A 24,891-nucleotide genomic window follows, 5' to 3' on the forward strand; every position below is an offset into this window, starting at 1 on the left:
TCATCAGATGAGAGACACTGCCCCTTTTTCTAGATGCCTCAGTCAGAATTCCAGACAACACTTGTTTGCTGTAGAGGAAATATGTTAATACAAAAGACTGGTATGGTAAAGAGCTGTATGCAAATGAAGGCTAAAAGAACTGCACTGGCTCAGTTCTTGAGGTCAGAAGAAAAAACAATAAAGCTGATATCTGTCCAAGCACATGACATATCAAATTCTTAAATAAAAGGCATTTATTGAAATAATGTATCTCTTTGGAACACCATCAAATGCAAATATATATTTTTTTAAACAGGTGCTCAGCTTACAGTACTGTTGCAGAGAAAACGGTGCATGATATCATAAATCGCATGGCCCAGAACACAACATATGCATAGAGAATATGATTACTATAGCATGACATGGTCATGTAGTCAGTGAATAGTTCAACATATCTGAATCGCAAGAAAGGTACATATTATACACAGGCTCATCACATGCCCCGGTAGCCCTGACACCCACCCCACACCTCTTCTCATTTGTGCGGGCAACCCCTGCTGAGGTATACTGTATACTCAGTCCATTGACACCAGTCTAGGTCTGCTTCCCGCTCTTCTATGCGGGTGGGGGCGACCTCTCCCCACATTTGTGCAGTATTGTGCTTAGCTGCCACCACAGCCAGTGCCAACCAGATTCTTTGATTTCTAGGCCAGATTACCTTCCTGGTGATGGTAAGGAGGTACCACTTGGCATCTAGGGGGACCACCAATCCTGTAACCTGGGCCAATATTTGTGTCACTTCTACCCAGTAGCTTTGGATTATGGGGCAGCTCCACCCCACATGAAAAAGGTTTGCCTCTGGCAAGTATTCCCCTTCCAGTATGCGACCCTGCAAGGCGTGTCCCACCTGCAAAGGTCAGAACAGTTTGGAGTCGCCCAATTAATATTTTTGCTCAGAACCTCAAAAGACATGAACGCCTGCTCCCTCCACGCGTCACCTGAAGCTCCAGGCCAATCAGCACCCATATTGTGAAGCCCTGGTATGCCTCCCACTTCACATAGGAGATCGCCGTCTCATAATGGAGTCATTCAGTCAGCTTACCCTCCCAACCCAAATACTTAGTGGCCTCTCTCCACACCCTCACCACAGTTTGAGTATGGTTAGGCAGGTCTCCCTCTAGCTTTCTTTGATAAAGCAAAGTTGGGTAGCCTCTGGTGCCCACTGGCACTCTGCATGCGGGTTCCGCATGATCAGAAAATACCCAGTCGTTGACAGTCAATTACTGGGTGGCCCAATTATATTTAAGTATGTCTGGTACCGCCAAACCTCCCTCATAAATACTTCTCTGTAACGTACGTAGAGCTATGCGTGAAGTGCCCCATCCCACATTAGGTGACCTGGTTTGCGGTCTTTCTTTAGAAAGAAATCTAGTGGGATCCTATATGGCGTATTCTGTAGTATGTAGAGTAGGCATGGGAGAGTCATTATTTTAAATAGGGCTCTTCAGTTCATCAGGGACAGCGGAAGTGCCTGCCAGTGTGGAGTGTGCCTGCAGAACCGGTCGAACTGTGGGAGAAGGTTTTTTCAGGAATTCCTGGTGGTTTCTTGTGAAGTAAACGTCCATATAATCGAATGCAAATATAACACCTTGAACACTATAGCAATTAAGGATAACATTTGGCTAGCTGAGAGGTATAACGTATTTCGGGTAATTAAGTCTCAGTTATGAGAATCAAGACCATACCCTAATGCATGTTTATCAAATTCCCTAAGGGATCTCTCAGCTATCTTTATTCTCAGTGCATGTAAATCCCTTTTTTTTTTTTTCTTTTTTTTTAACTAGTGACACTGGACAATGCAAGGAATAGGTTGATTTGTGGAAATGTAAAGTATGTTCTAGGTAAGTAGTTTTTGACAGCCATTTAGGTAGTTTACTATAGAGTGGATGATTTCCTTATTCAAGTTGTCTGAAACTTAATTTCCTCTATATGCCACTCGGTTTTATAGGTTGAGTTGACCTTGAGACCTTCTTGTAACGCTATTGAGTCATCAGTTAAAAAAAAAAAAAAAAAGTGGGAGGCACATTCTTTGTGTTGGGAAGGAGAGAACATGCTCTTCACTTAAAAGACGCATACCATTGATAAATGACTTACCTTTGGGGAGCTCATGATAAGGGGCAACGTGATTGATAAAATGTATAGGTACAGACAGCAATTACCATTGAGTAGACGGCATACCAAGCTAAAATCTGTTTTTTCATTCATTTGTTGGAAGTTGATTGAGAGCTGTTAGCAAGTCTACAAAGCTTGCAAGCTGACCAAGTGCTGCTCATTATTTGCTCTCATTAAATCGAAGCCTGTCACTGGCATAAACATGGGTTTCATTGTTATGTATGGTGATGTGAATGTTACTCTTACTGAACCTAATTTCTTTTCTTGCAGGATATTTCATAGGAATGTGTTTTGCAGCACCTGAAAAACAATTTTATAATGTTTACATTGCTTCCGATGGATGGAAACTCTTTATTCTGCTTGCTGTTCTGTTACCAGCGATCACCAGTATGTTTGCACTATACTGGTCACGAAACCATTGGGGTAACCACCCTCTTGCCCGAACACTTGCCCATCATGCTCTTGCCCATTCGGCGTGGAAAGCAGTGGCTTCTTCGGTTAATACGGAGTTCCGAAGAATAGACAAGTTTGCAACTGGTTCTCCCACCTCAAGGATTATTGTCACTGATAACTGGGTGCTGAAGGTGACCACTTACCACGTCCGTATTGCACAACAGCAGGATATACATCTGACCGTGACCAATTCTAGGCACCATGAAATCTCAGCAGAAACGGGCACGCCTGTGCAGCTCCTCACCATCCGAGTGTCCAGCATTAATCCCAGTGTGAAACCTTTCGATATCAGGTAGGTCACGTTTTGTCTGTATGCCATGTTTGTTTTATGCTAACACTCGCGACTATCTCTATGTATTGTGGAAAGCACAGGAACACACTGTTACCAGTCGAACTGTATTCCTGCCGAACTACTATGTTATGTTAAATACTGTTTGCAAAATATTTGATGACCAGGTAGGTCCATTGGCAGTAGGGCAGGTAAATGACTACTAATAACCTGAAATGCTGAAAACCTTTTTCACAATGCCCTTGAAAAGACCCACATTTTCAGACTTTTTCTGAAGATACTTTAGGAGGAATGTGACTGAAGATGGCGTGGATGCTGATGCCAAAGCCTAGGCGATTGCCCTTCAAAGCACCAGGGTCAAAACAATGAAATCTAGGATAGGACAGTAACACAGCATAGGACTTTGAGTTGGCTTTTTGGGAAATAATTATGATTGTTTGAGGACAAATACTAATACATGTCCAAATAATATGAATGTTTTGAAGGTAATGCACTCCTTGGAGATTGTATTAGAGAATGTAAGGAAATGCCTCTTTTTGTAAGGTCTCCCCCAAACCCCCAGTGTTTGGACTGATGCTGGTGTTTCGACTCTGAGAGGGCCCTGGGGCCTGCTAACCAGGCCTCAGTGTCTGTGGCCTTTCCCTTAAACTGGTATGTCGAATTTGTTTTTAACCAATTGACAGAGCTAACTTACCTGTAAGTCCTTAGTAAATGGCACCCAGGGCCTGTAAGTTAAAGAGTGTTCTTGAGAGGTTGTGGAACTGGTTGTGCTACCCTGGGAGGGACTTAAGTAAAACCAGCCATTTTAACTGCTGGCCCTACTTTGCCATTTAAAGCAACAACAAGGACAGACATCGCCCTGTGTATGTGTAAGCCACCCCTATGGCAGGCCTATCAAGCCCTATGGTAGGATACAACGTATTCTATGGGCGGAACATGTAACATTCCATGTTTTAACAGTAAGAACACACAACTGAAAGCTTGGTCACCCACTTGGTGATTGCAGAGTTAGACGCGGACACCTCAGCTGTGCTAATGCTGGAGCAGTGCGACCAAAGTAGGTCATCCAAAGTATCAAACAACTCGCTACATTAAGCCCGAATTGATTTTCAGGTGGAAATTAATTTAGCAAGTTTCCTTGCGCACCTTTAGTAAAATTTACACTTTTTGTTGCTTTTGGTCCCCTGTGCCCATACTGGTTGCATATATGGTCATGTCACTGAGACAGCATTTTGCCCTCCTGGGGAGTCATACTAACGACTCTTTGGAAAGGATACAATGGGGTGGGTGACACCTCCCTCCAGAGGAAGCCACACGCGTGTTGTACCAAAAGATGAGTTTTAAAGAAGCCGCCTTTGAAGAACAAATGGGTAACACCTGGGAGATCAGGCAGACAGGTTAGCACTTGGACAGAAGAGGGAAATCCAGTTGCCTAACTGGCTTTCCTGAGGTATGTAGCCCCCTTGGTAGCCAGGCCTCTGGATTGGGCTAGGGAGCTCCAAGCGCTGGGAAGAGGGGTCCTGCCATACTGAAAGTAGGCAGAATGGTGCATTGTGGGATGCCCAGATACCACACATCCCAGGAAGTATTCAGCAGGTGAAAGGGAACCTGCTACCCCATTTGTTACCAGCCGCGTAGTGCCCGAGGGCCGCATTGACCTCACCTGCTGAACCTCGTGGCTAGCAAAGAAGAGTGTCTGTACTTGTTGTGTCTTTTTCAGGGTGAAGTAGTGTCCAGAGGCCAGCCAAAGCCAGGAGACTCACAGGAACTGTAAGCCTCCTGTCATAGCACAAGAGCACACCAGCTGGGGAGCCTGCTGGAGCATGTTAGTAGCCCAGAATCTTCCAACTGCCGCAGTGTAGGAGCAGGGACCAGGACCCAAGTTTGATCCCAGAAGTGTCATTGTAATGCAGCTGGGACCTCCAGCGGATGAGTTTTTGGCCAAGGACGGATTAGTCTGTGACTGCGATACTAAGCGGTTGGTAGTTCATTAACTACTGGACTTCGACTAGCACCAAGAGGACATTGAGGGACATTGACCCTGTGATCAGGAACATCACACCTCCTTCGTGGACCAAGTAGTAGTCACAGCAAGACCCCCCGTCGACCACATTGCATCCACTGCATCATTTGAGCATTTTCAGCTTCCTTCATTACTTGCATCGGGACCACTTCCATAGGAAAGCCTTGCGAAGGATAAAAGTTCCTGAAACTGACTGAAGACTGATTCACCTGCTGAGGTAACTGTTTCAGAGAACCTTGCTGGTCACACGTGTCAAAAATCAATGGTTGTGTAAGAAAAGGGTCTAAAGGATACAGGTGCCAGGGTGAACATGGTTATTGCTAAGCTGGTTTCTCTAGACCAGATCCTACCAGAGTAGATGCTCAAGATTGTCAGTACTGACAGTGTCACGGTCACACCATATACTCTATGGGGAAAAAGACAGCAGGCCTAAAAAGACCACACCCAACCAGTGTTCCTGAAATTTATAAAAGACAAACCTCCTAGGATATTTTATTCATGAGAACCTTGCCAGTCATTCTAATTTGTTTCCTACTGGAGTTGGTCACCTAAGTGACTCAAGTTATTACATTACAACTAGCCCAAAAGTGTACAATTTGTTGAATTTGCCAGTACTTGTTTGCAGTTGAGTGAAATGCTTGGATTAACTATTCCTTGTAAATGCACTCTATCTCTGGAACCCTCCAGTGAATCTTTGTTTGTTGTAGTGTCAAAAAATAAAATCTTTATATTAATTGGTGTTAGTTTTCTTTGGTATCTTGCTGATTTTCTTTTGTTTTGGTACTGTTTGCTTTACACGTGTTCCTTCATGTAATCCTTGTTGATCAGAGCCTGTTACCTCTGGTTGAGCTGACGGTTTGACAAACTAAACCTAAGGTTCCTAAAGGGGGTTGGCAAGTGTATTACATGGTGAGGTCGCACCATATAATACACCCCGTTTCCTCACATTGGTGCCTAACTGTGGGATCCAGAACTTGTGTTTAGCAGTGCCATAAAGTTGTTTAAAGTAAGGCACTTTATCCGTCTGAAGAGGACAACCAAAGATAAGTTCATGTGCCTCCCAAGCAGTTGTTGTAGACTCCAAAAAGACTGTTGATAAAGCATTGCAAAAACTTTTTCAAGGGGTGAGAGAAGTTTATGAATATGTGGTAACGTTTCTAAAAAGTACATTTGAAAAAGTTTTGACATAGTTTAGGAACCACTTTTCCCAGCGAGGAAACATGGGATTGATATGGCCACCATGTCATCAAACAAGAGAGAAGAGCTGAAGACCCTTCTGCAGGGACAAGAAGATCATCATGGGAGCCAGAGCCAGGAGAGTGAGTTGATCAGGGCTCTCAAGGCTTGGGAAGAGGCCCACAGAGTACTTCCACACCTGGAGAGCGAATTGCCCCAAAACAGTAGGGATAGAAGATAATGCGGAGGAGGATGCCAACAGTATCCTAGGGGGAACAGGTGGGAGCCTGCCCCCCTTGACCAGACAGAGGGTGCTCTTAGAGCGGGCCCTATCACTAGCCATTGGTCCTTGCCAGAGAGCCTGTCAGCATTGGGTTTAGACCCAAAAGGAGATGGTGGCAGCATAATAACTGGAGGGGCTGACAGGGGTGCCCCCTGATGTAAGGTTTCCGAAAGGGATTGTCCTAGTCAAATTCGGGGCTGACATTGACAATGGCTGAGAGAGCTCTCAAGATGAGGAAGGTTGGTACACCACGCTAGGAGACACTACTCTGAGAATTGGTGTCAGTAATTGGTAGGGGATACACTGCTTACACTTGAGGATGAGGTAGCAGAATCCTACCCTCAAATGAAGGCCACACTTGTTGAGTTGTTTGTTCTCATTCCTGAAGAGTATAGACAGAAACAGAGGGCAACACAAACATGGGTGGGCTTTGCTGATTCTTCAGCTAAGGCACTGGATGGTCGGATTAAAGGCAACAAAATAGATACATTTGAAGGGCTATACAATTTGATTGCTTAGCAGCACATCTTGACAGACTGTTGCACAGAGTTTGCACCAGCAACTTCTCTGGGATCTGTCCAAGACACCTGATGAATGGATTCGTACCAGGGTCCCTCAAACATTCCCTGGGAGGTGACTAGAAACAAAGTGGACGGGCCCCCTTTTAAGGAGAAAGAGAAGGGTAAAGCTCAAAAGAAAAAATAGCCCCAAAGGATGCCAAAGAGGGGCAGCCCTGAGCCACACCATGCTCAGAGTGGGTATTGGGGAAAGAAGTTGTTGACTTCAAACACATCTATGTCTTCTACTTATCCTCAAATTCCTCCTCAGCGTTAATCATGCAGAGAAGACAAGCCAGTTTGCCCAATAATAACACTGTTTACTTGCTTGTCTCCCTGCCTGTATTCCCTAGTCACCATTATGTGATAGTCACCACATCGTATGGGCCCAGTTCTGGCAGTACAAATGGTGCAGGAAGCCGTATACTTCCATCATCCTAGAGTTGAGCTGAAGGTTTGACAAACATAACCTAAGGGTCCTAAAGGGGTTGGTTAGTGTATTACATGGTGAGGTTGCATAACAAAACGATATAATACACTTCAGTTCCTCACATAGGTTAATGTACAAGACTGAATCTAATGGTTCCCAAACTAGGTCACTAATGTATGCAATAAGATAGTTAGGTAGAAACACACATACTGAATTGGTGTAGCGTAAAAGCAGTCCAACAGTTCCAGTCATTGCAAGATGTTGCCCTTTCTCTGTAAGAAAGTTAAGAACATTTCTTGAGATGGGAACAAGATAAACATAGAGCCTATATTTGGGGTGATTGAACAATTTGGCATCAAGTCTGAATCCGAGATTATGGGTAGATTTGGAGTGGGTCGCAGTCAGTCTCACTGGGCCAGTAGGCATCGCCCCCCAGGTCATCCAAGTTAAATTTAAGCCAATCACTACCCTTCCAGTACAGCTGGGTGTCGAGATATATATATATATATAATCCACATGCCAGGAGCATGTGAGATCAGTCAGAGACCTGACATAAATATTAAAAAGATAATGAGATACAGTAGACCACAAGAGATGCCAAAATCATCTTGCATTGAACCATGGGAGTAACCTCTAAGCTCTAAAATGAATCCAACAGAATGGAGTGATCAAAGGTGTCTGATGCAGCTGGCCATTCTAATAAAATGAGTGCACTGATAAAGCCTGAATCTGCATCCATTCTGAGGTCACCAGGGCTGCAAGGTGCACCGACTTGATGCTGTCACTTATGTGAAAATGAGCCTCAGCTGTTCTAGCAGGTTTCTACCGTACCAAAAAAAACTGCCTGCTGACATGGCTTTCAACATGTTAGTTGCTAACAGTAGGAGCAAACATTGGTCTGTAATTAACCAATAAAGCAATGTCTGCTTCTGGTTTATTTACTATCTGAGTGACTTGCGAGGTCTTACATTGCTATACTATAGCATAGTAAGGCCTTTAACATTACAATGGGTATTGAAGGAAGATCTACTTCTCTGAGCCTTAAAAGGACTTGTGGGGTATCATATGAGTGTCAGCACTACAATACAAAAAAGCAGTAGCTGTAATGGATACTGAGAAGTATACTTTTCCCAGTTGCTAAACTCAATACGCTTGGAAAGAGTTAAGGCAGTTGTGTTTGGCCTTACATTTATTTAGGTGGCCCAATTATCATACAGTTATAACTATAACTGCTGAATTTCTATGGTTTTGTATGAGTAAATTCAGAACCAAGCTATAACTTCCCTGTAATCTTTTTTTTTTTTCCAGTGAATTTCTACGGTTTTTAGCATACAGTAATTTTAATTACTATACGTTAATCCAACCCTGCAGAGAAACCCTTATAACCACCTAACCCTGTGCCGTGCAGAGCCTTTGGCTGTGTGCAGTGGGGTTGGTCACAGAGCCTGTCTCTGTCAGTGGGTCTGTGAGTGAGTGAGTGAGTGGGTGCATGAGTCTCTGAATGCACATGAGTGAATGAATTAGTGTATAAATGAGTCTAAATGCTTTTTATTATTGGCGCATATCGCGCATGGTGAAGAGAAAAAAAAATTTAAACCCATAATTTGACCCTCAAGCACCTCTATATCACACCCCTGGGGTCAGGGTCTCTCCACCCTGACCCATTATAGCACTTATTTATATTTTCAGCCCCTGAGACCGTCTCCTATACCATAAAATGGCGGGCGCAACTTTCTAGTCAGGTTGTGGGTAGCAAATTACAGCACTTCTCTTCGCCAATATTTGTGATTTATTTGAGACTAGAGGTATTCAAATTTGGATTTTCCTTAACTTCTCAAACTACTGAACGGATTTACACCGAAAGCTTAATCTGGGTACTGAAAGCTACTTTTCAGCCAAATTTGGTGTAATTCCAGCTAATGGTACGGGCTGTAGTCGTGTTCAAAACTCCTATGGGAATTAACATGGAAAACACCCTTTTTATTCACTTTTTTTAAGCCCACTCTTCACCAAACCCCACCCCCTAACACACACTATTTTTTTTTTGTTCTCCGCCTCCTCGTGGCAGATCACCCCAGATATTTCCATGCACAACAAGAATCGCAAAGTCCACTTTTTTTCTTGAAGTTTTGTCAAGTGGTGGCAATGATGTAGGCAAGTTTAAAAAAAAAAAAAAAAAAAAAAAAATATAATAATTAAATAAATAATGCTTTTTTTTTATGGAAACGTTGACACTTCAGTTTAGTGACCACAATGGCCAGCATCCCCACCCAGGGGACACATTCCGGCTGTGGAAGTAGTTTCTGTAAATAGCAACAGAGATGCACAAGTGAAGTGCTGCTGTGCAGTGCTCGTGTTGCTCCCATTAACCAGCTGAGAAGGCACATTAGAAGACCCAAGGGCTCATCACCCCATCTGAACATGAACCCCATGCAAGGAGCTCAACGTGTTCAGCTGACAACCAGAGCAGCTTGCAGAACTTTGACTGCTTACCTCCACCCTCCATTTTTGTTGGATGTTAATTACCATCTGCTAAGTACAATAGGCCATTAACAGGGATTCCAGCGCTTTTAGTAGTTTAGGGATGACTTTCCAAACGTGTTGAAAGTTCCCATCTTAGATGTTTAAACAGTTTGTGGAGAGGTGTTGCCAGTAGAATGAACGAAGTGACTGTCAGACTTTCTCATTATGAATGCTATTCTAATTTTGATTTCGGTGGAAACAGTTTTGTGCTCTTATTGGAATTACTGCTATTCGAGAACACCTGCTCCCTTTAGTTGTCTCCATGCACATTTCTTCAGGAAAAATCAACAGTAATCTATGCAGGGAAAAGGGCCTGCGATGGGAGAAACGCCTGCAGAAATCAGTATTCAAAGGGCGTTTCCAACAATATTGGTAGAAGTGCTGTTTAAGGGGCTGTACTGCACTACAAAGGAATCCTATCTCTTGACCACTGCGCACAGCCTCTCATGCAGTTATCCCAAATCCTGAATGAAAACCCAGGCTATTGGAGTTATTCTGAACTCCAAAATGCAATTACTGTATCAAAGTTTCTAATATTCTGAATTGCAATGTGGTATTTGTAAAGCACAACTTTGACTGTTTTGACTTCTTAGCGTGAGATCCTCTTCTGGGGGTCCATGGTGATCTTCTTGTGTCTCACTTATTGCACCCTCCACTTTATTTCTTTTGGTTTGTGTCCTGATGGTCTGTTTCCTTATTTGTCTGTTCAACTGATATCCTGTTTCTTTTTATTCTTAGTACCTTTTTTCTGGTTTGTGCCTTATTTGACCCTTTTCTTATGCGGTTGTCCTTGCCTGTGCTTTCACATTGGCATGCACATTTCTGGTGCCCCTGTGTTCCGTTTTCTCAGTATCCCATGTTGTGCTGCTTTCCGAACTTTTCTAGATCTCCGAAACCAGATAGCTAAAACTGTCTGTCTGGAAAAGCCCTATTGTGGACGTAGCAACTTACAGCAGGCTTTGATCCTACCTATAGTTTACTATTGGTTGGCTTTGTCACTTATTTGTCTACTTATTGGATGGCTTTTCATGGATATCTTGTGTTTGGCCTTTCCTGGAGCATAGCCTTGTTACCATTCTTTTACTTGGCTGGTTTGTGTTCTTCTACTGCTTACTTTTGGGGAACTACTTTTTTCTTTTTGTTTAAGGAATCTTCATATGACAAGAGAATTTTTAGGAATTTTGTTTCGTTTGGTGTAGTTAGCTGGAAGCAGTAGGAAGTATGACAAGGGAAACTCGTAGCTGATGCAGACTTTGCTAGAAATTGTTGGCAGTAGGGTAATTAACTTCATGTCCTATAGCTCTCAAAGCTTTTTACATAAAAACATGTAGGTCAGAGAACCGGGAGTGTAAAAGGCACCGAGTGATTCCCACCCATTTAATAGTTTTCTGTAGAGTGACTGCACCAAGAAGCTTTGATTTGCTTTACAAAGAACAAGAATAACCATTGAAGGAATGACCTACAGTAACAAGTCGCAATATCCGTCAGCTGTAAATATTGAGAAAACGGGAGGTGCATGATTGAGGTCGGGCAATGCAGACATGCAAGAAAGTGAGAAACTGGGAGAGTTACATAAAGTGTGGGCCAACGTGCAGTTCACTTAAAGCCACTACATAACCACATGCTTACGACCGACTCGTCTGACCGCTCAGGAAAACACATATTTGCACTTGGTGAAGCAGGACCAGGTTTAAAATCTTTTATCAGAGCCGTACAAGCTTTGAAGAGGGCGTCAGCTGCATGAGACAGAAGAAATCTAGATACTCTACTAACAAACGCATTTATGTAGGTATTTACCTGGATCTTGAAGGGTTCCAAGTGCAGAACTCGGAAGGTATGAACAGCCCATGATACTGACAAATTCAGTTTTAAGTGAAACCTATTTTAGTATTGTGAAGTTTTAAAATGTGTCCTATATTTTTGCAAAGTTGAATTGCTCCTGTTGTGATTCATATTAATTTTATGTTCTGTAGTTTGAAGCCCCAGTGAATGCATTTAAAAATAAATAAATATTTAATGCATAATGTTTTTAGCCACCTGCTTTAAACATGGATGTATGCCTGTCTGTAACAAAACGGTCAAGTTGGGGCAGATGAAGTCTTGCAAGATACAGATACAATTTCAGTGACGGTATCTGCATGTAGCTTTCAGTCTACTAGCCACAGTTTTGGGAGTACCTATGCACAGGATTCATTTTATGCAGTTTCTAGCTAACGTGTTCCTTGCCCTGTCTGTAGCCCTATTATTGCAGGCCACTTTAACCTTTCTCTGGTAAATTTCACAATTATCATGATTAGGTGTCTTTTTGATTCAATGAGAAGTTTAATGAAGCACGCCGTATGTGATTCAAAATAATGAAATAGTTTTGCTTTATTTTTTAATCCTGAACATATTAATTTTTTTATCCTTTCATTTTCTCAGGTTGAATTCTACAGAATATGGCGAGCTGCAGGAGAAACTGCATGCTCCTATACGCAATGCTGCCAATGTTGTGATTCACCAAACCCTCAGCGATATGTTTTTAGAAACATTTCGCTCACTTGTAGAAGAAAACGAGCCCTACCCATTGCCTACAAATCAGGTACTGGGTGACTGTTATTTTCTGTATACAGTGAGTTATGATTTGTTTGCTTGTGGAGAATTGTATTCATATATTTTTTTAATAATATTGAGGTTTTACACAAAGGTACTTGTTATAGCCTGGAAAGGGCTATGGATGAGAAAGTATGACATGAGCACTTATGTTAAAGATGTCTTGGGTGTAAAAGTGTTGTAAATAACGATAGATAGTTGTAGATTATAAGATGTAGGTTTATTCTTTTTAGTTACAGGTAACGCCCACCAGGAGCAGCATCCTTGCTGCTCAGCCCACTCTCACCAACTGACCACACACTTACTTACTTGATGGGCATAACATCAATCTTTAACATGAGGACCAATAGATGGTAGTTCAAATTCAAACTGAAAAAACAGTAAATAAAAAGAACTAAAGATGTAAATAAATGATAGTCCTAAAATGTCAGATACAGTAATAAACACATAATACAATCTAATTACACTCACCCCCTTCAGCAACACACTACAACAAGGAGGTGCAACATACTCATCAACGCAACATCACACTCACCCCTTCTGCAACACCAAATGACAAGGAGGTGCAACATACACATCAGTGCAACACTAGGGTACACGACCCTGCGACGCAACAACACTAGGGTACACGACCCTGCGACGCAACAACACTAGGGTACACGACCCTGCGACGCAACAACACTGGGCTACACGACCCTGCGACGCAACAACACTGGGCTACACGACCCTGCGACGCAACAATACTGGGCTACACGACCCTGCGACGCAACAACACTGGGCTACACGACCCTGCGACGCAACAACACTGGGCTACACGACCCTGCGACGCAACAACACTGGGCTACACGACCCTGCGACGCAACAACACTGGGCTACACGACCCTGCGACGCAACAACACTGGGCTACACGACCCTGCGACGCAACAACACTGGGCTACACGACCCTGCGACGCAACAACACTAGGGTACACGACCCTGCGACGCAACAACACTAGGGTACACGACCCTGCGACGCAACAACACTGGGCTACACGACCCTGCGACGCAAAACTAAGGTACACGACTCCTGCCAGAGTACACAACTCTACAAAGTAACACCAGGGTACACAACCCCTGCCAGAGATGTCCCTAAGGACACTCCTATGCCGCTTGAGTGCAACACACACTCCCTTACACTTCTCCTTAACCCCTTAGGAAGGCCACACAAAATTAGGGTGTAACAACAACATACCCTTGCATCCTTAACCCCTTAGGAAGGACACCGCACAATACTAGGGGGCCAACCACACACACTCCCTATACCACACACTTAACAGAACCAAGTTTACATACACATATAAACCAAACCACGCCCGCGCAAAGCGCATAAAAACTTTACCGGGGTATATACTCATCATGACACTACACTCTCCACCAAAACCCTTTTAGTCACAACTGTACATAACTCTACCATACAACCTTGTAAGGCATTTCTAAGGTTCAGCATGGCAATTATAAAAGTATACATATACAGCAAATACAAAAAGCAGTGAAAATTATACTGAGGCAACAAATCCAGTGTAACATGGAAAATCTACTCAGGAAGCAAATACAGTCAGGTGTTTGGTTCAAATATCAAAACATACATGCATTTCCTGGTGCCTTCACAATGCCATTGTAACATCCGATGCACCGCATAGGTAGAGTCAACTCGCCCAATTCACAAAGGACATGAGCACAGTTCCTGGTGTACACGCGATGTAGTGGTTGCCCTGAATGTGCTGCGTCATAATAATGAACTTGTTAACAGGCTTTCAGTAGTCTGCGTTCTAGCCCCTCTGCCTCCTCTCATAGGAGGGTCAAGTTCTCACCAGGGTTGAATTGCTGTTTCCTTCCCATAAAACCCTACTGGTTCACTTCAATTAAGCCTTGCAAGTTAACTTCAAGTTCATCCCAATTAAACTCTGCCCATTCACTTAAATGCTGCCAGTTCACGTAAAGGACTGATGGAACACCCAGAACGTCTGTTGGCTGTGGGATGTCCACTGCCCATCACTCTGTTGGGGCTTCAGGGAGTTTCTCTCACCATAAAGCTTTAATACCTTTTTCTCTTAATTTTCCTCTTAGTTTCATTTGTGGGTTTAGTTTCTGTTGAATTTCCTTCTATACGTAGATTCTTTCTCTAGTTGTCGCCAGTGTTGAAACTAAAATAGATCCTTTGTAGATTATAAGATGTAGCTACATTCAGCTTAGTTACAGTTTACAGGTAATGCCCCACCAGGAGCAGCATCCCTTCTGCTCAGCCCACTCTCACCAACTGCCCATTCAGACCAACCAGGCACTCATCAACATATATATGTATACAGACACACACACACACACACACACACACACACACATATACAGCAGCAGAGAACTGGTAACTAAGGAGAGCATGCATAGCAACAATGCAAGTCACAACAAAAACCTTAAATATATTTATCGTGGTATGATTCATTCGGTTGTACTTCATTTTGCAGCATGCCACTGTTTCCTAATTTCTGCATGGCTCCTTGGTAGGTGAGCTTCTTGAGTCTATCTACAAGTAGTGTAGGTGCAGTTCTTTGTTAATAGTTCTAATTAATCAGTCTAATTTAGAAAAAATGCACACTGAAGAGTGTTTGCCGTTATTCTCTCCAACATGTGTTTTGTTCAATTTAATTTTAATAAGTTATGAGATCAGCACTTATTCTGTGTATTTCAGCATATAATGTACCCTGTGGCACTGTAGCAGCCTGTCACTTCACTTCTGCAAAAAAAACAGTGGACACATTAACAGTGGAATACATAAGACAGCTGACTTTAACTCACAAAAAACAGCATTGAAGCCATACATAATTTGGCTACCTAACATCACATCCTAAAGAAGCCCTGCAGACCTTGGATAACTAAGCACTGTCGGGAAGTGAGAAGGATTACCTGTTGATCACGCTGTTTTGCCCAAGTAGCAGGACCTCATACTAAAATAATTCGAACCACCAAGCACTACACAAACTAGACACAAAGGCAGTTATTACTTATTTTTCTGAATGTTAAAGCCTTGACTCCAGTATACTCATTAAACTACAGGTCCATCAGTTCAATTTATTTTATTGGCTTGCACCTTCTCTTCAGGGAATGGATTGTGCCCCTTGTTCAGCAGGAGAATGAAAGATGTGATCTCCACTATTGATACGCTGTCCTTTAAAGAGTTATTCCCTTTTTCCATCATTGCTTTTGGGGGTGGAGAGAATGTGTTTTGCCAGATGTCGACCTCCAAAACCACAATCCATTAAGTGTTCTGAAGTGTCCCATGGTAGGTGACAAAGGCAATGCTCAGAATAAAATAGACTATGGGATGTAGCGGATGTGTATCTGAAACCGCACTTATGTTTTCTAGGCTTCTATTTGTTATATTACTAATGGCATCTGGGGGTGATGTTTAAGCTTAAAGGTGAGACAGGAAAGATCAGCAGAGATAAAGCTGTCAAAGAAAATAGGTAATTAATGAAATCCCCCCCCCCCCCCCCCCCCCCCCTCTCCCAAACCTAGAAATGATATGGAGCAGGGGACCGGTACTAATACTTGAGAGGGTTTGGGGGGGAGTGGTGGGATTGAGATGATTACATATGAATTCCAGGAACCCCTGGGACTGAAAGATGTGCAAGCACAAATATTGAGACTGAGATGTATAGGACTGGGTGGAGCACTGAAGAAATCTTATGACCAATATTTTGGCACCATCTTGTTTTCATCACTGTCACCTGGCAGCAGGCATGCAGCTGTCGACTCTTGACTCTCCTTCCCCATGTTGCTCACCATTAACTCTTGGATAAGAGGGCCACATTGGAGGACTTTAGCTGCAGTATGGGTTGATCATATGGCCAGGTACAACTTCATGTCTGTATTTGTCCCCTTTTGTGCGGTGATGACTCTGGGAATGAGTTTGAAAATCTTTCCTAACTTGCTTCCTGAGTTAGGACATTGAAGACTGAGTCCAGAACTGGGAGATCTGATTGATGGGAATTGTGCTTTCTAGTTCTCTGGTGTTCTGTTGAAGGATTGTCTCCTCAGGATTCATGGGGATGGCTTCCTAGAATGAGTGATTAGGTATATAATGATTCACAAGTTCATCCTGCTTATGAAGGCGGTAGTGCAGTCAGTGGTCATATGGGCAGTGTTCTTTAGTTTCTCTGAAATTAGAGGGCGGCTAATTACAGCTTGTTGTAAGCCCTTGCATTTCAGATTACCTTGTTTCGTGTACCTTTTGCTTCATCATTTATTTGTGGTCCCCCTGAATTTGATGCAGCTGTATTTCATTCCTGGGGTCTGCAAATATCCTGTGAATGTCTCGGCCTTGAATGGTAGGAATTTGTGAACTCTGAACTCTTTAACAAGTTAATGGACCTATCAACTTTCTGCCACTTAAGGATAATATAATTGACTGATGTGGCCCCTGCAATTTTGGCCTCAAGTTAGTTAGTGTAATCGCCAATCACACCAAGAATCCGGGAGTTGCCTGCACTAGCCTTTAACCATAGAATGGCTGGACTATCCCTTGTGATTATTTGGTTTGGTCAGTCTTTGGTTCCTAAAGTTTGGCTTGCAAGGCAGTCATTCACTTCCATGCATGAGTCAGCTGCAAGATGTATGAAATCAGTAATGTTCGCATTACCAGGCACACGACACTTAACAGTAGGCCATTATCTTTATCTTCTAGTTCTCACCATACATTGTGGAGAGCTACATACGTTTGTTGAGCAAAGTGCACATGTTGGGATGGCTGTTATAAGGTACTTTTCCATTATATAGGGTGGTATTTGGTGATGCTTTGAGCAGAGGTGTGCGAAATCTTTCTTTTCTTCTTTAGGGATTATATGGTTTTTTGATCCATCAAGTCTTGCATATCCTCTGTTACTTCTACCTGGATGGAGTCTTGCTGACTGGTGGAGGGGCTGTGAAAGAAAAGATTGTCGACTGGGCTGTTGTTCAGCTGTTTTGTAGATGAGGCAAAGCAAGCATTTCTAAAGCTGGCAAATCTATTACTTTATCCTCTAAGGCAGTTTCAAGGAAGACCTTGGATCAAGAAAATCGCAGGTTGATGGGTATGTGTACCAATATAAATAGATGTGAAGCCATTACTGCCCAGAAGTATCACCGTTGCCTCTTCCTTGATATGGGCATACTATTGAACTGCAAGTGTGTGGTGAGCATGTGCTAAGGGTGTCCAAATATTGGACTTCATCCAGAGGAGAACATGTTTGAGACCTGTTGCACATGTCAATAGTCATCACTATGGCTTTGTTCGGGTCATATTAGATAATGTTGGTGTCTGTTGACTCGCTCCAAGGCTCACTTTTTTTAGGTCGAGTGTGCAAGCGCTTTGACCTGTTGTAAGTATTGTGGGCTTTTAACCACACCCACCTCATGCCTATCACTTTCACTCGTTCGTAGGCTTGCCTTTCAAAAATCCCTTGATGGCATTGGTAATTGCTTTACCTTTGTCCCACCTTGTGGCGTTTTCGTTACCACCTTGCAGACTGATCCTGATACATGGATAATTTCACAATTGCCGATATACTTCAGCATGGGTAAACTATTTTTTCTTTTGTTTCTCGCCTTCGTGGTCCAAGGCCCTCACAGCATGAACTGCGCAAACTCCATCGGCGGTATTGGAGCGCTGGCCACTGTTCACACTGTTACCTGATCGGAGTCATTTCTTTTGGCTCTCCTCTTCACACTCTATAGCTTTCCCAAAACACTTATAATTGATAAATTGTTTACTAAACACCGAGCTCAGTGGGAGAGCCGATACTAAAATTTTCACTGCACTCGGGGAAAAGTCTCTCCATAATGCTTTCCAAGCATTCTTTTTCAACACATTTTTGCCAATAATTCAGCCTGTGGTGGTCCTAGGACAATAGGACCACCACCAGCACATTTGGCATGGCACACTTGTTCTGTTAAGTCTATCTCTGGGTCCCTACACTAGGTTAGTGGGGACCCCAAACAATAACCCGTCCCTCAATTCAGTGTGTTTTTAACCTCTCTCATGGCTGGAATTTTGTTCTACAGTTTAGTTTGTGTTGTAATGGTCTTGTTTGTAATATCATTGTACTAGTCCTGCTAGTCCTGAAAATGTGTAAAGCCCTCTAGGGGCTAAATGTATGGTTACTTTGCACTATTTTCAGTCTTTTTCTTTTTCCTGTGATAATGCGTTCTAGGGGCTAACTATATGGTAACATGACCATGTTTCGTACAAATGCTATTTTCATTGTGGTGTTCTCTAGGGGCAGTTCAGAGCATTACAGTCTAATGCCAAACGTTTATTTCTGATAAAGGTTTTTATTGGGTTTATATGATTGTATCTGTTTTAATAATCTATCCTTATTACATTTATGACCATAATTCAGACCAACTTAGCATCTTTATTACACTATGACTGTTTGAACACTCTTGATGTGTTTGAGTGACCATTCTAGTTTTACTCTTGTTACTCCTCCGTGGCTGTCTTGTTTTGGGAATTGTGTTAGCCAACCAGCATCTCTGATGGTGGGGTTGTTAAAGTGGTATTCTATTGGAATTAGTATGGCAGATTTAAATTAGGATGCTAAATAGCAACATTTTCATTTTTGGCTGCAAATGGAGGAAAAATGTAAATAGAAGTGTTCTAGTTAAATGCAAGGCCACTGGAATTGTGTGTCCAGAAAAGACAAAATTATGAGGCAGTGTTGACCAATTTATGTGGCAAGAAAAGTCCAGTTCTGTATTCATAGTGCTTATAGCTCGTAAGTTGATTAAATGCGAGACCCATTGCATTGCAAATGCTTGTTCTTTTTAGTTAGGCTGTGGAGTTAAGTTGTGTTAGTTGCGTGCAGTGTCTCTCCTAGCCCAGGAACCATCTGACTCTGGAAACAGGCTGAGGTACAGCACTGCAGTTTTGACATTCGTGACTCTCTCTGGGTCGGAGTTTATTCTGTCTTTAAAGAATGAGCAGCCAAAATATTTGATGTCCGAATCTATACACTCATGCTTGTTGCAAGAAAGTGTCTGCCCACTGTCCTTGGTCGTTTTAGAACTTTTCTGTCTGTTATGAATCTACTGAAGCAACGCCATAACCAAGATAGCTCTAAAATTAACGATGCCCACTTGGCTAACACTGCGTTTTTGGTGTAGGTACCGCATTGTAGATGAACACACCTAGGTTTATTGTTACCCTAGCCAACCCAGTTAGAGTTCATATCAATCTTGGAGATCCATTCTGACGTGTTGATTTCAGTCATAACGTTATGCACTGTGGGGGTGATATAGAATTCTGTATTGACAGTGCATTTGGTTAGGCACTTGTTTGTCACTCTACTGTTTTTTTCAGCTTTTGTTCTTTGATGTTTTAAGTAACACAGAGGGCCTTTTTGATATTTAGGACATTATTAGCATATCGGAGTTTTTCTAGGCCCTAAACTTTTATTGCATGTTGAACGCTGAGTTACAGTAGGGTCACAGCCTGCAGGGAGTTGTCAGTGTGAAGTTGTGTGATTTTGCCTTTCAAATACCCAAGGACTGGCGTTTGGAATTCTTTGAGCAAGTCATTTACCTCACAGACCCTGTACACATTGGATGATGAGGACCTTTGGCGCGGTGTCTGCTGTACAATGTAATATTTTTCATTGTTTTTACATAGCTGCATGGAGTGCTTGTGTGCAGCGTTAAGGAAAATTTCCGTGCTAAAGGGGTGGGAGGGTAGGGGCGAGGATATTCTGCGTGTGTTTTCCGGTGTGTCCTGTCCCGGTAGTTTTGTGTGGTTGTCCTTTCCACAGGTGGAACACTTTCCCCTTTTATTGAACAGTCTGTCATGGAAGCACGTGCTAATACTGCGCATGTGCCCCTTCAGTTGCCTTTGATTTGCACGTTTTTCGCTCTTCAGTGGTGTCTCTGGGTTTTCCATTCGAAGATGACGGTGGTGAATGTGGATTCAAACCACCAGCACTTTAATGCCAGAAAGGTCATGAGAGTGCCCTTGAAACAATATGTGCTAGAGCATGGGTACTCACAAACTTTTTCTCGGGGCCAAAATTGCAGTATGGTTTGCGGCCGAGGGCCGCACTGAAGTGACAGCGGGGGGGCGGGGCTTAGAGGGGGAACAACCACCCCACCCCCTTTTTCAAAACAATGCTAAACAATGCCATCTGCACACAGCGCCATCTGCTCCCACCCCTACCCCAGTAACACACACAGCGCCATCTGCACACAGCGCCATCTGCTCCCACCCCTAGCCCAGTAACACACACTGCGCCATCTGCACACAGCGCCATCTGCTCTCACCCCTACCCCAGTAACACACACTGTGCCATCTGCTCCCACCCCTAGCCCAGTAACACACACTGCGCCATCTGCACACAGCGCCATCTGCTCTCACCCCTACCCCAGTAACACACACTGCGCCATCTGCTCCCACCCCTACCCCAGTAACAAACACAGCGCCATCTGCACACAGCGCCATCTGCTCCCACCCTTACCCCAGTAACACACACAGCACCATCTGCTCTCACCCCTACCCCAGTAACACACACTGCGCCATCTGCACACAGCGCCATCTGCTCTCACCCCACCAACACACACACACAGCGCAATCTGCTCTCATGCCTACCCGAGTAACACACACTACATTAAAAACAAATAAATAACCAAAGAGCCTTACCTGACTCAAAGCACTGTGAAGATGCCACAAATGTGGAACAGCAGGCAGGCAGGCGGGCAGAAACGTGAAGCCGGTGACAGGAAGCAGACGACCAAAGCCCCGTAAAAGTTAGCTGCAAGCGCTGACTTTTATGGGGCTTTGGCTTCCAGGATCGTCAGGGCAACGCCATAAAAAATGGCCGCCGTATGTAAACATAGGAGGGCCGCGGGAGCATGCTCCCGCGGCCCTCTTCTATGTTTACATACTGCTGCCATTATGATATGGCGTTTGGCGTAGGTCTCGCGGGCCGCCAAGCTAGGTCCGTGGGGCCGCTGGCAGCCCGCGGGCCGTACTTTGAGTACCGTTGTGCTAGAGTGACATTTTTTATTTTTTGGTTGATGGATTATTACGGCCAGGCCAAATGACCATTCTAATTTGTGAACACATCTTAACTCCAGCAGCAGATATGGTACAAGTACTGGTGAGTGACTGAAACTGGACACTTACTGTATCAAAGGACCTGGAAACACGCACAGCATGCGTTCACAAGGGATTGGGCCTCTTGTGGACAAATTCCGCTACAAGATGCAGCAGCGGGGGCATTTTTAATGCACCACTTTTTCTTTGTATAGTGCAGCAAAATACTTCTCTAGTCTGACCATGTAAAGCTTCCAGCAGAGCGCAAATCGGGAAAAGGCACCTACCGTATTAAAGGATAGAAGGGGTCTGAGGCTGCTTACCTTTAATTTAAAAAAAAAAAAAAATTCTTGTGCCTTTGCCAATTTACTGCTTGTTTATTTTTTGGTATCAGCCGTCAAAGGTGCCATTTTAGGGACATGCCGGGGATTTGGGGGTGACAGATTGCGTTCTACTGGGCAGATAGTTGCTCATAAGTGGTGTTTCCGCGAGTCTCTGCCACTCATAGCAAGTAAGGTGGGACTTCAGGCTGAGTAAATGTGTACCTAGCTCTACATGTTTTTTTTGGCACCAGCATGATTCCTTTTATTATACTACAGATGTCATCACTAGAACTACGCTTCGGAATGAACCAGAGGTAGGAGCAGTGAAACAGGAGATGAGTGGAGCAAGGGAAGCTAATAAGTCCAGGACAAGTTTGAGGGCAGTAAATGATACTGGGTCGGTATGAAGCTCAGCTCAGGGCCCAGCTTTCAAGTCACAGCCATGCAGGTTGCAGTCACTTATGCCTCTACATGCACGCTTGGCCTGAGAAGCATATTGTCCTTGCACTCCAATTTAATGATACTGCCTTTAAAATAGACACAGCAACATTCACCAGATATTCAAGCTTTGGCTAGAAAGATGCACAGACATTAAACAAGCATGCATTATATGAAGAGTCCTGAAGAACACACGGCTTGAGAAGAGAAACCAGAAGAGAGATGAGGAACAAAGTAGACGCAATGGCATTGAGTAAGACTGCATAAAGACTTGTTTTTTTATGCACAATTTTACAAAGTGTGTGAACGAGTTGTAGAATGTTTTTCAGGTATGTTTTTTCGGTGGATGAGTGCTTGAGTATGTGTGTTCAGCGTGGAAGGTAGAAGAGAGGCATGTTTTGAATGTGTGGAGGGCAAATGGGAGAAGGCTGTCTGTGGGGCATGATTCTCTCAACCAGCTGCTTTGCTTACCTTAACTTTCTTGGCGTAGGTGGGATAAATGTGTAAAGGATTAATCCACGTGACTGCTGCATTACAGCAACTATGCAACCGCACTGGTTTTTTTTTCCCCTTAGAAAATCCGTTTAATGACTATCATGTAATTGCCACGCCATCGGATATTTCGTGACATACCATTCATTTATCGATAATGCAAATTACATTCCGGTGTGTTTTGCAAAGTGTGTAAATCGTGTGTCTCCTTACAGGTTAGGACGAGTGACTGAAAGTAATGACATTGTCACGGATTTAGCGGTTATATACAATAATATGAAACGGGTTAACATCAAACCATAACTCTGCGTGATTCCGAGGTATTCAAGAGGCATGTGTGGTGATCGAAACTTGAATAGTTGTTAATGAAAGAGGAGATGAAACATGTGGTGGGTGTTGTTCACCTGTATTTTATACATTTTCGTCCCACAGGTGAGCAATTTACTTTCCATGTAGACCCCTTCTTTTCTCTACTTGAAGGGCAGGGCTTTCAGTTTTGGCGCATATACCAAGATCCTATCGCCGTTTGTCAATGGGGCGAGGGCGCTTACCTTTCTAGCTCATTGAAAAAATAATTTGTTACAAAATAAATGTCGGGTCTATAAATTTACTACCTATTTTCAAACTTTAGGTTTCAAAAACCTCCCCAGCAAGCCGGTATGTGGTGTAAACATCCCTTTTCTACCTAGAAGACTAGTTCCACAACACTTCTCCAGGACATCTGTATCTCATTGAATATAAGGTCCAATACTGAAAATCTCTCATTTAGCATCTATCAGCATAGGGAGCAAACGTGGATCTCGGGCCTGTGCCTTGCTAGACTTAGTAGGGTTTTGAACACCTTGCTCATTGATCTGTGATAATTCTGGTATGTAGTGCATTCAGAGGAATAACTTGGCACTCCATGGACCGTGTATCTGTTTTTTTATCTTTCTTTTATTTTTTCTGTGATGCCAGTGAGGAGGTGAGTGTAATGGATGTTGTTTTTTTTATTTATTTTTATTAGCGCAGATTATGTACCTGCTGGGTCGACGGTGGCCGTTTTTTGCTTCTGTGGTTCCACCGTGGTCTGGAATCCTTGGGTATTATTATAGTGGACTGCTTTTTAAATACATTTCTTAACATTCAGCGCATTGATACATCAGTTAGGAAGCAAAGCAACAGTTCCGTCCTTCGATTGCAGACCAATAACGGGGGCTGTTATTACATTAGCCCCATCGGATCACATCCAAATGCACGTATCTCAAGAAGCGCTGGAGAGCGGGGAATGATCTTTCACTCCTGGTCTATCTAGAGGGGTTTTTATCCTCATTCATGTCACCCAGATCTCCTTGCTGGCAAGCTGTGGTCAATGGATACTTGTCTCCTAAATATGAAAAACAAGTGATGCTTGGAATGCATGAATTAATCTAAACCACTGGTACTTACTAATGCCGCATTCCCATCTTCACCCTCTACACCACTGTAGACCGAGACCAGTCACATGCAACTCATTCTTAGTCCTGGTGCTAAGAGAACAATCAAGTCTAAACTTCCAGGCCCGGTCCCACCCTACGTCAACGCAGGCCTAGTCCGTGAGATGGACGCAAATGCTGCTGAATGATCGTCCGTAAGATGAACTCGGGCACATCTTCCATCACTTTGTCTCCTAAATATATTACCCAAATCTCAAAGACCACTGTATTTCCAATTGTAGCCCGTTGGTAGGCCATTATGAGATTTGGGGTGGGCAATTTTATGTTTACCCTAAACACCACACATTATCGCTCGTTCTGAATTTCTGTTCTGTCTCTGGGAATAATGAATGGCTTGTGCAGTCATCATTTACTCATGACACTTCGCCCTGACAACTGTCAATAAGTCGAAAATTAGACCGTGGCCTGCAGCCACTCTCGTATTAACTATTCATTTTATGGGTCCTGAGGCACTTGGTAGGATATTGTTGGTGGTTTACCTTTTATGCCATATATTTAATCACTTTCTCCTTACCCTTTGCTTTGTACAGTCCATCTTTTGGCTGTGTGTGCTTTGACCTTGGGTTTTTCATGGAAAACCTGAAAGGTGTGCTGC

At 43.3% G+C, this 24,891-nt stretch overlaps 1 protein-coding gene across 1 annotated transcript in view; it reads left to right on the forward strand.

Annotated features, from left to right (window-relative positions):
• Nucleotides 1–24,891, forward strand: part of TMEM129 (transmembrane protein 129, E3 ubiquitin ligase) — a 49,663-nt gene that overhangs the window by 21,353 nt on the left and 3,419 nt on the right. The window contains exons 2-3 of the mRNA XM_069203966.1: nucleotides 2,422–2,896; nucleotides 12,307–12,466. Coding sequence (XP_069060067.1) covers nucleotides 2,422–2,896; nucleotides 12,307–12,466 — 635 coding nt within the window. The remainder of the gene's footprint in view (nucleotides 1–2,421; nucleotides 2,897–12,306; nucleotides 12,467–24,891) is intronic.

Source organism: Pleurodeles waltl, chromosome 1_2 (assembly GCF_031143425.1).
Source record: "Pleurodeles waltl isolate 20211129_DDA chromosome 1_2, aPleWal1.hap1.20221129, whole genome shotgun sequence".
NCBI classification, from domain to species: domain Eukaryota; kingdom Metazoa; phylum Chordata; class Amphibia; order Caudata; family Salamandridae; genus Pleurodeles; species Pleurodeles waltl.